At 46.1% G+C, this 11,747-nt stretch overlaps 4 protein-coding genes across 6 annotated transcripts; 3 read left to right on the forward strand and 1 right to left on the reverse strand.

The window, feature by feature from the left end:
* Positions 1 to 446: 446 nt before the first annotated feature.
* Positions 447 to 1,159, forward strand: LOC9640961. Its single transcript, XM_002993323.2, has 4 exons — positions 447 to 625; positions 675 to 763; positions 839 to 895; positions 990 to 1,159. The coding sequence occupies exons 1-4, from the start codon at positions 547 to 549 to the stop codon at positions 1,095 to 1,097; spliced, it is 333 nt and encodes a 110-aa protein (XP_002993369.1). The 5' UTR covers positions 447 to 546; the 3' UTR covers positions 1,098 to 1,159.
* A 977-nt stretch (positions 1,160 to 2,136) lies between these two features.
* Positions 2,137 to 2,915, forward strand: LOC9640929. Of its 2 annotated transcripts, XM_002993324.2 has the most exons (4): positions 2,138 to 2,271; positions 2,314 to 2,402; positions 2,478 to 2,534; positions 2,629 to 2,915. In XM_002993324.2, exons 1-4 carry the CDS (start codon positions 2,193 to 2,195, stop codon positions 2,734 to 2,736), a joined length of 333 nt encoding a protein of 110 aa, XP_002993370.1. In that variant the 5' UTR covers positions 2,138 to 2,192; the 3' UTR covers positions 2,737 to 2,915. The 2 variants fall into 2 exon arrangements, with proteins under 2 accessions (XP_024522827.1, XP_002993370.1); XM_024667059.1 differs by having other exon boundaries at positions 2,137 to 2,402.
* Positions 2,732 to 7,867, reverse strand: LOC9640930. 2 transcript variants are annotated; one of them, XM_002993356.2, is made up of 24 exons: positions 7,554 to 7,867; positions 7,363 to 7,499; positions 7,220 to 7,304; positions 7,117 to 7,170; positions 6,956 to 7,047; positions 6,788 to 6,891; positions 6,655 to 6,733; positions 6,151 to 6,577; positions 5,803 to 6,096; positions 5,546 to 5,749; positions 5,407 to 5,496; positions 5,279 to 5,354; positions 5,099 to 5,226; positions 4,802 to 5,048; positions 4,497 to 4,738; positions 4,321 to 4,445; positions 4,145 to 4,268; positions 4,034 to 4,092; positions 3,894 to 3,987; positions 3,558 to 3,822; positions 3,395 to 3,505; positions 3,192 to 3,343; positions 3,061 to 3,123; positions 2,732 to 3,013 (listed from the first exon to the last, which is right to left on the reverse strand). In XM_002993356.2, the coding sequence occupies exons 1-24, from the start codon at positions 7,596 to 7,598 to the stop codon at positions 2,906 to 2,908; spliced, it is 3,405 nt and encodes a 1,134-aa protein (XP_002993402.1). In that variant the 5' UTR covers positions 7,599 to 7,867; the 3' UTR covers positions 2,732 to 2,905. The 2 variants fall into 2 exon arrangements, with proteins under 2 accessions (XP_002993402.1, XP_024522826.1); XM_024667058.1 differs by having other exon boundaries at positions 3,192 to 3,346.
* A 575-nt stretch (positions 7,868 to 8,442) lies between these two features.
* On the forward strand, positions 8,443 to 9,737 carry LOC9640962 (probable xyloglucan endotransglucosylase/hydrolase protein 5). The gene is made up of 3 exons (XM_002993325.2): positions 8,443 to 8,804; positions 8,876 to 9,170; positions 9,243 to 9,737. The coding sequence occupies exons 1-3, from the start codon at positions 8,603 to 8,605 to the stop codon at positions 9,625 to 9,627; spliced, it is 882 nt and encodes a 293-aa protein (XP_002993371.1). The 5' UTR covers positions 8,443 to 8,602; the 3' UTR covers positions 9,628 to 9,737.
* The last annotated feature ends 2,010 nt before the right edge of the window (positions 9,738 to 11,747 follow it).

Below are 11,747 nucleotides of genomic sequence, written 5' to 3' on the forward strand. Positions count from 1 at the left end.
ACATTTCTCTGGGTCACCAAAACCCTTACACAAAGCCTTGAAACAATCCTGAAGTAGTTTGCGAGGCCCAGTCAAATGATCTAAAATGCAGAAAATTAGATTCAGTATTAAAATCTGGGCTTTATGAACATGGCCGCAGAAGAACTTATTTGTGTCATAAACACAAATGAGATGAAAACAATCATGAACAAAACTAGACTCAGCTTCTGGAAATTGCCCATTCCCCACTAGAGCCAAAGCAAAAGTTATGCCAGACTCGGTACAAAGTCAGCTTGACAGTGGATACGACCCGTCACACAGTGCATATGGTTGCTTAAGAATTTAAAGCCTTGAGTCACTTAAAGCTACCTTGAAAACTGATTATAATTCACAGGTGTTTCTATGGAACATGATACAATCCACTCAAGACGTCTTTCACTTTTAGTGTGAGCAGACATTCCGTCAACATGGGGAAATGAGCTCTTTGCCCTCCGTCAGTCGGTGGTTTCGGGGAGTGGATTTAAAAAGAACTGTGTAGAGATGTCCGTTCCCCCGCGTGTGTGAGGAATGGAGGTTTGTCCGCTGCTTGCGCTTCGAATCAGGCTTGTGATCCAGAAGCTCAAACGCGCCACGCTCAGGCTTAAAGGTAGATCGTCCATTGTTCTTTGGATCCCACAGATTTAACTTCTTATCAGGAAAGAAGAAGAGGAAGAGCTCCACAGAGCAGAGAATCCAGCCGGCTAGAAGAACACTCAAGGAAATCAAGAGAGAATATGGATTCGAGGTCTGCAAATCAACTGGCAATAGAGATGCTAGCTTTGTTTTGGATCTTACTTGAGGGCCTCTCTCTTATTGACAGAATTCTCCAGCAGCAAAGGCCAGAGCTGCTCTAGCAGAGCGCCAGGAGAAACTCAAGGTAAAGTGGATCTTAGATCTTACACTCTTTTTTAGACTAGGAAGAGAGATTCCAGCCCAGATTCCCACTATCTCACTTTTAAACAACGCTCCAGAGGGTAGAGGACAAGGCCCAAACATTACAGAGCAATGCGGAGAACTTCGCCGGGCTGACGGGAGAGCTGAAGGAGACTGTGGCCTCTCGCAAATGGTGGCAATATTGATCGTTCGTTCCTTAGCTCTTTGTCAAACAAACAAAAAGACTATGCTCGACCGATTTTGATGATCGAGTAGTTCGCGTAGTTCTTTCTGGAACCCACCTCGCTAAAGCAGAGAGAGGAAGGGGCGTGAACGCGCGCTTGTAAATCTCGTTGATCGATTCGCCCGGAAACCGGGTCCGGGGGTTGGGGTGGCTGAAGAAGGTTAAAAACCAGCGGAGAGCGGAAGAAGCGCCGATGTTTGCTCGTAGGTGGCTGTATGCTCGTAATTAAGATGCAACTCCAAGCACGTCTTGAGAATCTAGAGATCAGGGTGGAATAGCCCTGTGAAAGTAAGCAAAGTTATAAAAAGAAAAACGAGAGCAATCCAACTTACTAGTAGAGAAAAACGCATGGTGCCAAGACAAAACTTGTGGCCGACTACTCCAAAACTCTCCAAATAGGGCATCACGATCATGGGCGTGTGCTTCCAAATGCTGTATATTACTTCCAGGAACTAGACTGCAACATTGTATAATCACACGTGTCACCAAAACCCCCACACAAAGGCTTGAAACAATCCTGAAGTAGTTTGCGAAGTAGTATCTGAAATGCAGAAGATTAGATTCAACATGAAAATCTGGGGTTTATGAACATGGCCGCAGAAGAGCTTATTTGTGTCATAACACAAATGAGATGTAAACAATCATGAAGACTCAGCTTCTGAAAATTGCCCATTCCCCTCTAGAGCCAGAGCAAAAGTTATGTCCTCGTCTTACACATTTATATATATATACAAAGTCAGCTCTACAGTGGATACGACCACATCACACTGTGCATATGGTTGCTTAAAAATTTAAAGCCTCGAGTCACATTCAATCATACAAGCAATTGGTTAAAGCTACCATGAAAACTGATTATAATTCACCAGGTGTTTCTATGGAACATGATACAATCCACTCATCATCTTTCACTTTCAGTGTGAGCAGATATTCCGTCAACATGACGGATGTGCTTCTGCCCTCCGTCAGTCAGTGGTTTCGCGGAGTGAATATGCGGTGTGGATTTAAAAAAGAACTGTGTAGAGATGTCCGTCGTCTGTCTCCCTCGCGTGTGTGAGGAATGGAGGTTTGTCCGCTGCTTGCGCTTCGAATCAGGCTTGTGATCCAGAAGCTCAAACGCGCCGCGCTCAGGCTTAAAGGTAGATTGTTTTTTGGATCCCAGAGATTTAGCTGCTTATCAGGAAAGAAGAAGAGGAAAAGCTCCACAGAGCAGAGAATTCAGCCGGCTAGAAGAACACCCAAGGAAATCAAGAGAGAATATGGATTCGAGGTCTGCAAATCAACTGGCAATAGAGATGCTAGCTTTGTTTTGGATCTTACTTGAGGGCCTCTCTCTTATTGACAGGATTCTCCAGCAGCAAAGGCCAGAGCTGCTCTAGCAGAGCGCCAGGAGAAACTCAAGGTAAAGTGGATCTTAGATCTTACACTCTTTTTTAGACTAGGAAGAGAGATTCCGGCCCAGATTCCCACTATCTCACTTTTAAACAACGCTCCAGAGGGTAGAGGACAAGGCCCAAGCACTACACAGCAATTCGGAGAACTTCGCCGCGACAGCGAGAGAGCTGGAGAAGATGATGGCCTCTCGCAAATGGTGGCAAGTTTAGAGAGATTGCTCGTTCGTTCGTTAGCTCTTCGTCAAACAAACAAAAGAACTATGCTCGATCGATTTTGATGATCGAGTAGTTCGCGTAGTTCTTTCAAGCAATGAGAGGGAGGGACGTGGACGCGTGCTTGTAAATCTCGTTGATCGATTCGAAAGTGACAAGATCGGCTTTAGATTTCCCACCATTTTCTGGACTCCATTTTCTTCGCGAGCTCTTCAGCCATTGATGCAAAGTTCTCTGCGTTGTCTTGCATTTCTTCCGTCCTCCGGTTTATGTTCTGTTACCAACGTTAGGCTCTTTGGATTGCAGAAAGATCATGCTCACCTGCAAGCGCTCCTGCCGTTCCATCAATCGATCTCTGGCGTGTGCCGCGGCGCTGCTTGCCTCCTAAACCCCATTCATGCAAAATCGAGTGAGTGAATGAGCTGAAAGAAACTTCTCTGGTAGTTAGTTACCGCGGATCTCTTGTGACCATAGGCTGCCTTGATCTCTTCGGCTGTTCGCATTGTCGGCGTTTTGCTTGATTGTTTAGTCTCCGTTGAGCCACCTTCAAAAAGCATATTTCTCTCCTCGTCCTCGTCCCCTTTGATAGAAGCTTTCTTCTTGCCTGCTAAAAGCAAACGATTGTAAGATTGATTCTTGTACTAGAAAGAAGTACCTTTGTTGAAGCTACTTCTCAACTTTCTCATCACACCGCCCTTTTTTACCGAGCCTTCCGAAGGCGATGGCGATGGCGACTTCAAGTCGTCGTCACCGAGATCGATGTCATCTGCAGAGCCATAGAGTGAGAGAGAAAGAGAGAATTGGAACCTTGACCTTACCAATATCTAACTCAGTTTCTTTGTCAGGACTGTCGGTCTGCCGCTCGGCATTTCGATCATTATGGCGTTCGTTGGAAGAAGACTCTGAACTCGCAGCCGCCTTCAGCCTTTTCACTATACTAGTTCCATGGGAGGCGACCGGTGACACTTGCTTCGAGAAAAGCTTGGGGAGCTCAAGGGCCGTACGCTCCCCGCCCACAGCATTGCCTAGAGAATGCTTTAATTCTTTCATAACTCCGCCAAAAAGATCCTGGATCTGACTTTGCTGTAGAACGAAAGACATTTACATTTACATTTACATCAGTCAGTAAGCCAAGAGAAAAAACAAGCTCTCACCTTCTTCTTGGCTGCTTGAACACTCGCTTTAATGGCTGCTTCTGTTGCTGTGGCAACATCTTTATCGTATAGTAGCGGGTAAGAGCCCGGTAACCTGTTCCAAATGTTTTAGCCATTAAAGAAACTTTCCACTAACACACCTCATGTCGTTTTCATCTGCAACGACTGACATAAACAAAACCTCCTGATCTGCATCAACCTGTCAAAAGACCATTCAGTATGGAGATGATGGAAAATGATAGTCGACATACTGCAGTTACACGTCCATTGGATGCTACAGCAAAAGTTCTGAAGAAGCTTGGACTGCTGCCAAATTCCCAACGTAAAGACTCACTTAGCGAGGTTAATTTGATAACCTCCAACGCTGGTAACGACCTGCTGGCACAAAGAACATTAAAACAATGCATTACAACCCTGGCAACGTTACCGGATTTCAATATCACCGGTATCATATAGAAGAAGAAGACCGGAGCCGTGTATTCCGCTATCAAATACCGATGCCGCGCAGCAAGGCTTTTCAAGTCTTTCTTTTCTAATTGTTGTTCGCATTCCCTGAAACAAAGCATTTGGAACAAAACCTTTGAATTCTTTAGAATAACGAACCTGAAGAACAGATGAAATAGAATACACGCGCAATGAATCTTCAGAGCATAATAGTACGAGGTTGTCAGATCCTGTCCAGTCGTCGTCCTGTTTCACATCCTCCTCTATTTCTTCGTTCCCTTCGGCAGGTTCAATATGGCTACCTGAGCTGTCAGTCTCAATAACAGCCATTACAACGGACCGTTTAGAGGCTTTCCTTGAAGGAGCTCGAGATACTGATTTTACTGACGATCCTGATGGATCTGATTAAGAGGACATACAATTCAGCATCCAGCCAGCTTTTGAAAAAAGGGAGACAGGCGTACCGAGAACATGTAGAGAAATCGCAACGGAAGGATTATTAGGACGACCAGAGCCAATAGTCTTCCCGCTGCTGCCATCAATTGCAGCAATACACGCATCCTTCAGTAACACAAGTACAATAGTGTCTTGTTTGAACGATTTTGGGTCGCGTGCTGGAAGACTTATAAAACAAGACGAGACAATTCCTGAGGGACTCCCACATTTCCCATGGAAACGAACCACGCAAGCTTCGATATCGAACAAGGTAACCTGTTTCAAAAAGCCGATCAGTCGTAAAAACAATAAATGGTTGTGCATACCAATCCATTGTCATCGCCAATTGCAATACAACGACAGTCGGTTCTGATAGTTAAGCTTCTGATTGGTGCTGTGTGGAGGTTTAGAACAGCAAAACACTGAAACCCAGCAGAATACTCTATTTCTCTTTCTGCAGGCGGAAGGTGATTCTGTAAGCTTTGTAACGCAAAAACAAATATTACTTGTCGATGGCTCGTTCTTGCTGATAAAATGGCACGTCCCTTCCCCCGATTCGCCTTGCATTGTATATACAAAAACCTGCGCGTGGTGAAATTCATTTCCATTGGGTAATTCTCCAAGAAAAACTTACAAGACCAGCCTCGTCACCAGCTGCTAGCAGCCCAACCGTTGGACAGAAGTCAATAGCACATGTGGAGGCTAATTCCGATCCTACCAGCTCCTGTACAATGGTTTTCAGCGTTTTGGAGTTACACAAATCATTCGCTTACTCTATTATTCACCGACGCCAAAAAATAGAGACATGGTGTTGAAGCGTCCCAAACGTTGATCAGACCATTTTCATGACCAGTTATGTAGAGACAGGGTGGCGACCTTCTGTCAACAGTAGTAGAGCTGAAGTTTCCGCCACTGACATGCCATCTCATTCCTGATGGAAACGCAGGAGGCACGTAACCCTTCATTAAGCGTGGAATCTGATCCATAAAAAGATTAGGCATACATCATAAAGCAAGAAGAACGAGCCTACCTTCAGTATAATACTCGCAACTATACTTTGATCTGGAATGGCCAACAGTCTCGCACACGTGACTGTAGAAAACGTCAAAGGAAGCTGGAAGGGAACGGGTTGAGCAGGAGGCTTCTCAGCTTTTATAGAGTCGTAGATGTTGGCTTCCTCATACACATCCAAAGAACCAGGTGATGAAAGCACCAACATCGCTCCGTTCCCGATACTCGGGCCACTAGGCAATATAATCACGTCCGCAAAAGGTCCACGAAGTGGGAGTTGCATTTGACAAGTAGGATCTGTTACAGGTAAGACCTGCAAGAAAGGAAGATAAGAAAGATGCAGCAGGCACAAAATGTAAAGACAAACCGTCACAACTTCCGCCATTCCCATTTCCTGTCCTCCAAACACGTAAAGGTAACCACTAGGCCCCTTGTCACTCTTGACAGAAGTAGACCACCTCATCACCACGACCGGCATTCGAAATTCCTCCGAAGATAAAATGATCTTGAGAACTGGTGAGCTCGAAACGTCTGGTTTTTCTGCTTTTCCCTTGGGATTGACAGGGATGTTCCACAACCAGATATCACCATCTGTGTAGCCGCAAGCGAGTAGCGTGCCAGACGGGCATGCCCAGCACGCACAGCACGGTTCCTTCTCTTCCTCGTCACTACCTGAAGATTTCCCCCCAGAAAGTTTTCTCTGCTGATCTTCGGTTCCTCCGCGGATGGCAAGGACTTGAGCTTCATGAAGTCCCCACAATACAATAACACCATTCCCATAGACAATAACAACCCTGGAAAAAGAAAAATCAGGACGATATCAGTCACAGAAACAACCAGAAACCACTAGTTTTTTTTTCATTTCTCTTGCCTGCTATGAACAGCATCGGGTTGAGGAAGAATGCTCACCACCGACGGTGCACTTGAGTCGTCCGTATCTATCAATCCACCTGCAATCGAATAGATAATAAAGAACTGCTAAAACATTTTCGCTAGAAACGTACTTAATGTCAAATGGGCAGGAACTGTGTATTGCATCTGGACAAAACAACGATCCTCGTTGTTGAAATGGAGTACAGAAACCTGCCCGGTTTCATCTCCAACGTACCTGAAAGAACATATAAACAACACCAAGTTAACACAACATGAGATACCAGACAAAAAACTCATACATAAATGCTGTTGCCTGAATAACTGCGAACGCACTGATGTCAGCTTCCCACGTTTTAGACGAGACAAGCTCCTTTGTACTCAAGTCCCAAACCTGTCCAAATACCAACGAAGATCTCTCTCAAGAACAGCAAGAAAGGTAACGAAGAAAATCCAAAGCTACCTCGATTTCGTTGCGAGTTGTGACATGGATCAATCGTCCTTCATTGTTAACGAACTGTGAAAAGAGACATGGCTAAACAACACACTCAAATAAACTACCTTACCTCGAGATATTTACAAGGCGCATTCGCGGGCGATTTGAAAAGAACTTCAACTCCTTCACGGCCAAAGATTTTGATCCGTCCATCCCTGTGCCAAATAAAATCCGAGAAGACTAACGAAAGAGATCGCTTGCATGCTGACAAACCTGGAGGCAATTGCCAATAAACGCTGGCCGGGCTCATACGCGAGGACAGAGGCCGAGGCAGGAATCCCGTGATGAACAGTCAGTCTCAGATCCACATGCGTGGGCTTGAGACTATTCACTGATTTCGGGGACGATGCCTGTAATGCAGATTCCAATCAAACATTGCCTCGATCCGGGAGGCTGGAGCTTACCTCGCCGCTGCCACTGGATTTCTGCTGGATCACGCGCTTAAACATCGCTGCTACGAATCAGGCACCATCACCTGAGCCGGTCCATCTTGATTTCACGGGCAATGCGGCCCTGCTGCCACAAAACCCTAGCCCCGGATCGGCGAGCGATCCAACGCGCGATATTACCACGCAGATCGATGCGCGCAGCGACGAGATCCAGCGCGATCAGCAGGAGGAGGCGCCAGAGCGGATTTGGGGCGAAGAGAGCACCACAATGAACGAGGAAATGAAGAGAAATGTCGACGGCGTCCATTGGGGAGGCCAAGGCTAAAAGACCTAAGACTTACGAAATTTGGGCCATATGGTCCATTCAACTATTGTACGAATATTCGCATCGTGCTTACTTATTCTCTCTAAACCAAAGCCAATCGAAGCCGTCCACCTGGAGCCAATCGCGTCCGTCTCATTTTCATGAAGCATATTCTTTAATCACGTTCTTCAACGCCTCTGACAAAGAAAAGAATTCTGACCATTACCTAGGTACGTGCATGCATGAGTGCAAAAATGAGACAACATAGTGCTTAGACTCCATTCTTTTGGCAACGGGCAAATCACTGTCCGCCACCTTTTTATAACACGCAAAAATAAAACTGTAAGACCAGTTTGGAGTTACTACACACATACCAACACGGTTTTTGTCGACTCCCACAGGTGGACGCGGTGAGTTGTGCCAGCCAAGATTTTTTCTCACGAAAGTCTCACATCAACGCTGCCCAGCCAATCTTGGGCCGCCACCTTTGGAACGCCCAAGTCTTTCTTTAAAAGTCCTCACTACTAGATTAAAGACGGGTTAAGGTGGAGCTGGATCCAACTCAGCTTTCGTGCTGTGTTAACGCGCTTACTCCGCGGCTATGCGAGAAACAGTATAAATGCCCGGCACCACCCTCACTCTCAACCATTCAAGCGATCTTCAGGGTCTCTAGGTGAAAGTGAAGTTCTCATTCGAGCGATCAATCTCTTATAGAGTGTTTCTCTGTCGCGATCTTGATTTTGCTTTCGTTTCTAGCAAAATGGGTGTTCATGATACGGTGTTTGTGTCCGCTACTACTGCTGTGCTTCTGGTTTTGATGATCCAGAGCTCGCTCGCTGCTCGTCTCCCTATCAAGTCGGACGTTCCATTCGCCCAAAACTACTATGTGAGATGGGCCGACGATCACACGAGAATGCTCAATGGCGGCACTGAAATGCATCTTGTTCTCGACAAGGCATCAGGTAAATCACGCCCTCTTGATCGAAGCTAGATGCTCATTAATCGATTGATGGTTTTTCTTTTCTTGATCCAGGTGCTGGATTTGGATCCCGGACCAAATACTTATTTGGTCATGTCAGCATGAAGATCAAGCTGGTCCCAAAGGACTCCGCCGGGACCGTCACGGCATTCTACATGTCCTCGGAGACCGACAAGCACGACGAGCTCGACTTTGAGTTTTTGGGCAACACTTCGGGGCAGCCATATATCGTCCAGACCAACGTTTTCGCCAATGGCGTTGGAAACCGGGAGCAGCGACACTACCTCTGGTTCGACCCCACTCAGGACTTTCACAGCTACTCCTTCCTTTGGAACAAGCAGCAGATCATGTAAGTTAGCCCTCTATAGCTACTAGTTTATATCGATCGATCATTGCTGAAACTGTGGTTTTGGTCCCTCAGATTCTACGTGGACGATGTCCCTCTGCGTGTCCACAAGAATAACGAAGCCATTGGGATCCCATTCCCGAAGAGCCAGCCCATGGGGATCTACTCGAGTCTGTGGAATGGAGACGACTGGGCTACTCGCGGCGGGCTGGAGAAGATCAACTGGGATCACGCTCCATTCGTGGCGGCGTACAAGGGATTCAGCGTGGATGCTTGCGCCGGGGGTGTGGAGTCGTGCAGCGCTCCCAGGGGCAACTGGTGGGAGCAAGAGGCATTCCAGAGCACCGACGAGGAGACCAAGAGCAAGCTCAAGTGGGTCAAGGACAACTACATGATCTATGACTACTGCAGCGACGGCAAGAGGTTTCCCACGACTCCCGCGGACTGTGGCCAGTTTTAATTTTCGAGCGAGATTCTAGAACGGGAATTTCTTGTAAATGGAAAGAGATTAGCATCTTGGTTGTATAGACATTCTTTTCATTCGAAGAAAAGCGCGAGTTCTAGCTTTTACCAGCAGAGAACGAAATGTAGATCCAAGTAGATTATTTCCTCAGTTCTTGTTGTTACTAATAAAGAGGATCCGAGATGCTTTGACCCGCAGTCAACGGACGGTCAATTGGCGAGCGTAGTCCAGATCTAGCGAACAGATCAAGAAGAGATTTTATTCAGGTACAAAGAATGAGCTGTAACGTAATTACGCATGGCACATACTGTAGTGGACTTTTAGGGTAACCTTAAGAGCACGATGACGAACTATGATGTCGTGGTTGTAGTTGCGCTCGAAGGTGAACCAGTCCAGACAGATCAAACTAGCTCAGCCATCAAGGTACGGCACACAAGGTCCCCGCTGATGTCTCCACATTCGAAATGCTCCGAACCTTTCTGGAGCATCTGCTCCACAATGCTCGTATGCCTGTGCAAGAGACGAATCTACTGGTAGTGGTACAGCTTCGGCACAGACATTCTGTCTGTGAATGAAGACCTGTTTGTGCGGATTTGGAAGCCCTAGTGTATTTTTTCTGGAGGTGGTGATGTCACATTTGAGCTTCCTGCAAGGCCCCTTCCCAGCTGAGAGATTTCATTACTCAGGCACCGGGGCTCCGTTCGCCCTTACGTGAGGTTGCCAACGGGAGAAGATATTTAGGCCTGCAGAGCTTGGTGAGAACTGTTTGGAGATTGTACCTTTCGTTCTTCGCCTAATCTCACCGCCGCAGCATAAATAACTTCCACCACCTTTATGATAGTCTTATCTCGGACGTCATGGCCTTTTTCTTCGTAGCAGAAGCCTGGGTGAGGATCAGGGATGATAACGCTGGTGAAGGTTACAGTGGCATCATTTGATTGCAAGATTTGCTGGGATGTATGCACTCTTTAGAGCTGAAGAGAAGGGGACGCGAAGCAAAGGGGACCTCGGGAAGAAACTCGTAGATAAACTGGAGTGGACTTATGAATCATTCCCGAGTACGTTGTAATGCTGTGTCCAGTTTGGTCGAACCCTAATTGAGTGCTGACGTGGCAAGTGGGCATGCGAGGTTTTTTGGTTCAGAGAGAAGCAATGGGTGTTGGGTGTGAATGTGCAGGGTGTTTTAGTAGTGTGTTCTTCAGAGGTTGATCTCTCTTGGTTTCTCTAGTTTCTTGGCTTGGGTCCATGAATGGAGGGTTGGTCCCTGTTATGGTGGAATTGGCAGCCACATTGCTAAATGATTTCATGAGCAGTGTGTAGCTATTCATTCTTGGACCATTTGTGGAAGATTGACGATTGCTAAATTAAGCATCATAAGTGGTTTTTAATTTGAGCAATGTAAACAAAGCTTGCTTTGTGTGGCATCAAGGACTTTCAGTGAGAATGCTAAAGGCATTGCTGGAAAGTGATGCAAAAAATCGAGGCAAAAGGCCTGATTTTTGAGGCATACAAGTGAGCCAAACAAGAAAGCTGTTTGAACACCCCGTGCATGTGAGAAGAAGTTTATTGTGGCTAGTACTGTAGCATACTAGCATTTCTTTCTTGGGGGAAATGGCAAATACTAAGGCAAATGCTACTCAAATGTAAGGAATGAGGGAGAGAAAATCCCAAAGGTTGTATTTGTTGAGCAAATTGTCAAAGAGCCAGGGTGGGCAGGCTGTAGTGGCTTTGAAATCAACAGGGTATGGTGGCTCAAAATTCTTTCAAGTTGATGTAGAGGATTGCAAAGAGTTGGTTTTGATTCTACTGGCTGGGTATCTTGGCAAGATAAGAATGAGTGTGATATTATAAGTGGATGTTGGTTTGGCTTGGCTTGGAGCATGGAGGTTTGATCTGTAGATATGACACAAATTCAAAAATGTAAGAGGAGAAAATGGGTCTGTACATCTTAATTCAGAAGAAAACATGCACAATATTTATTTCCTGGTAGAGCATGGTACAGATTTAGTATTCTGTCTTGTGTGAGGACACACAAATCTCACCGGGGGAACGACCGCTACATATGTACCGGGCTACCATGACGCTAGTTTGGGTCAAACCCTAACCAATCACTGAGG

The sequence above is a fragment of the Selaginella moellendorffii genome, unplaced genomic scaffold (genome assembly GCF_000143415.4).
Source record: "Selaginella moellendorffii unplaced genomic scaffold, v1.0 SELMOscaffold_154, whole genome shotgun sequence".
NCBI classification, from domain to species: Eukaryota; Viridiplantae; Streptophyta; class Lycopodiopsida; order Selaginellales; family Selaginellaceae; genus Selaginella; species Selaginella moellendorffii.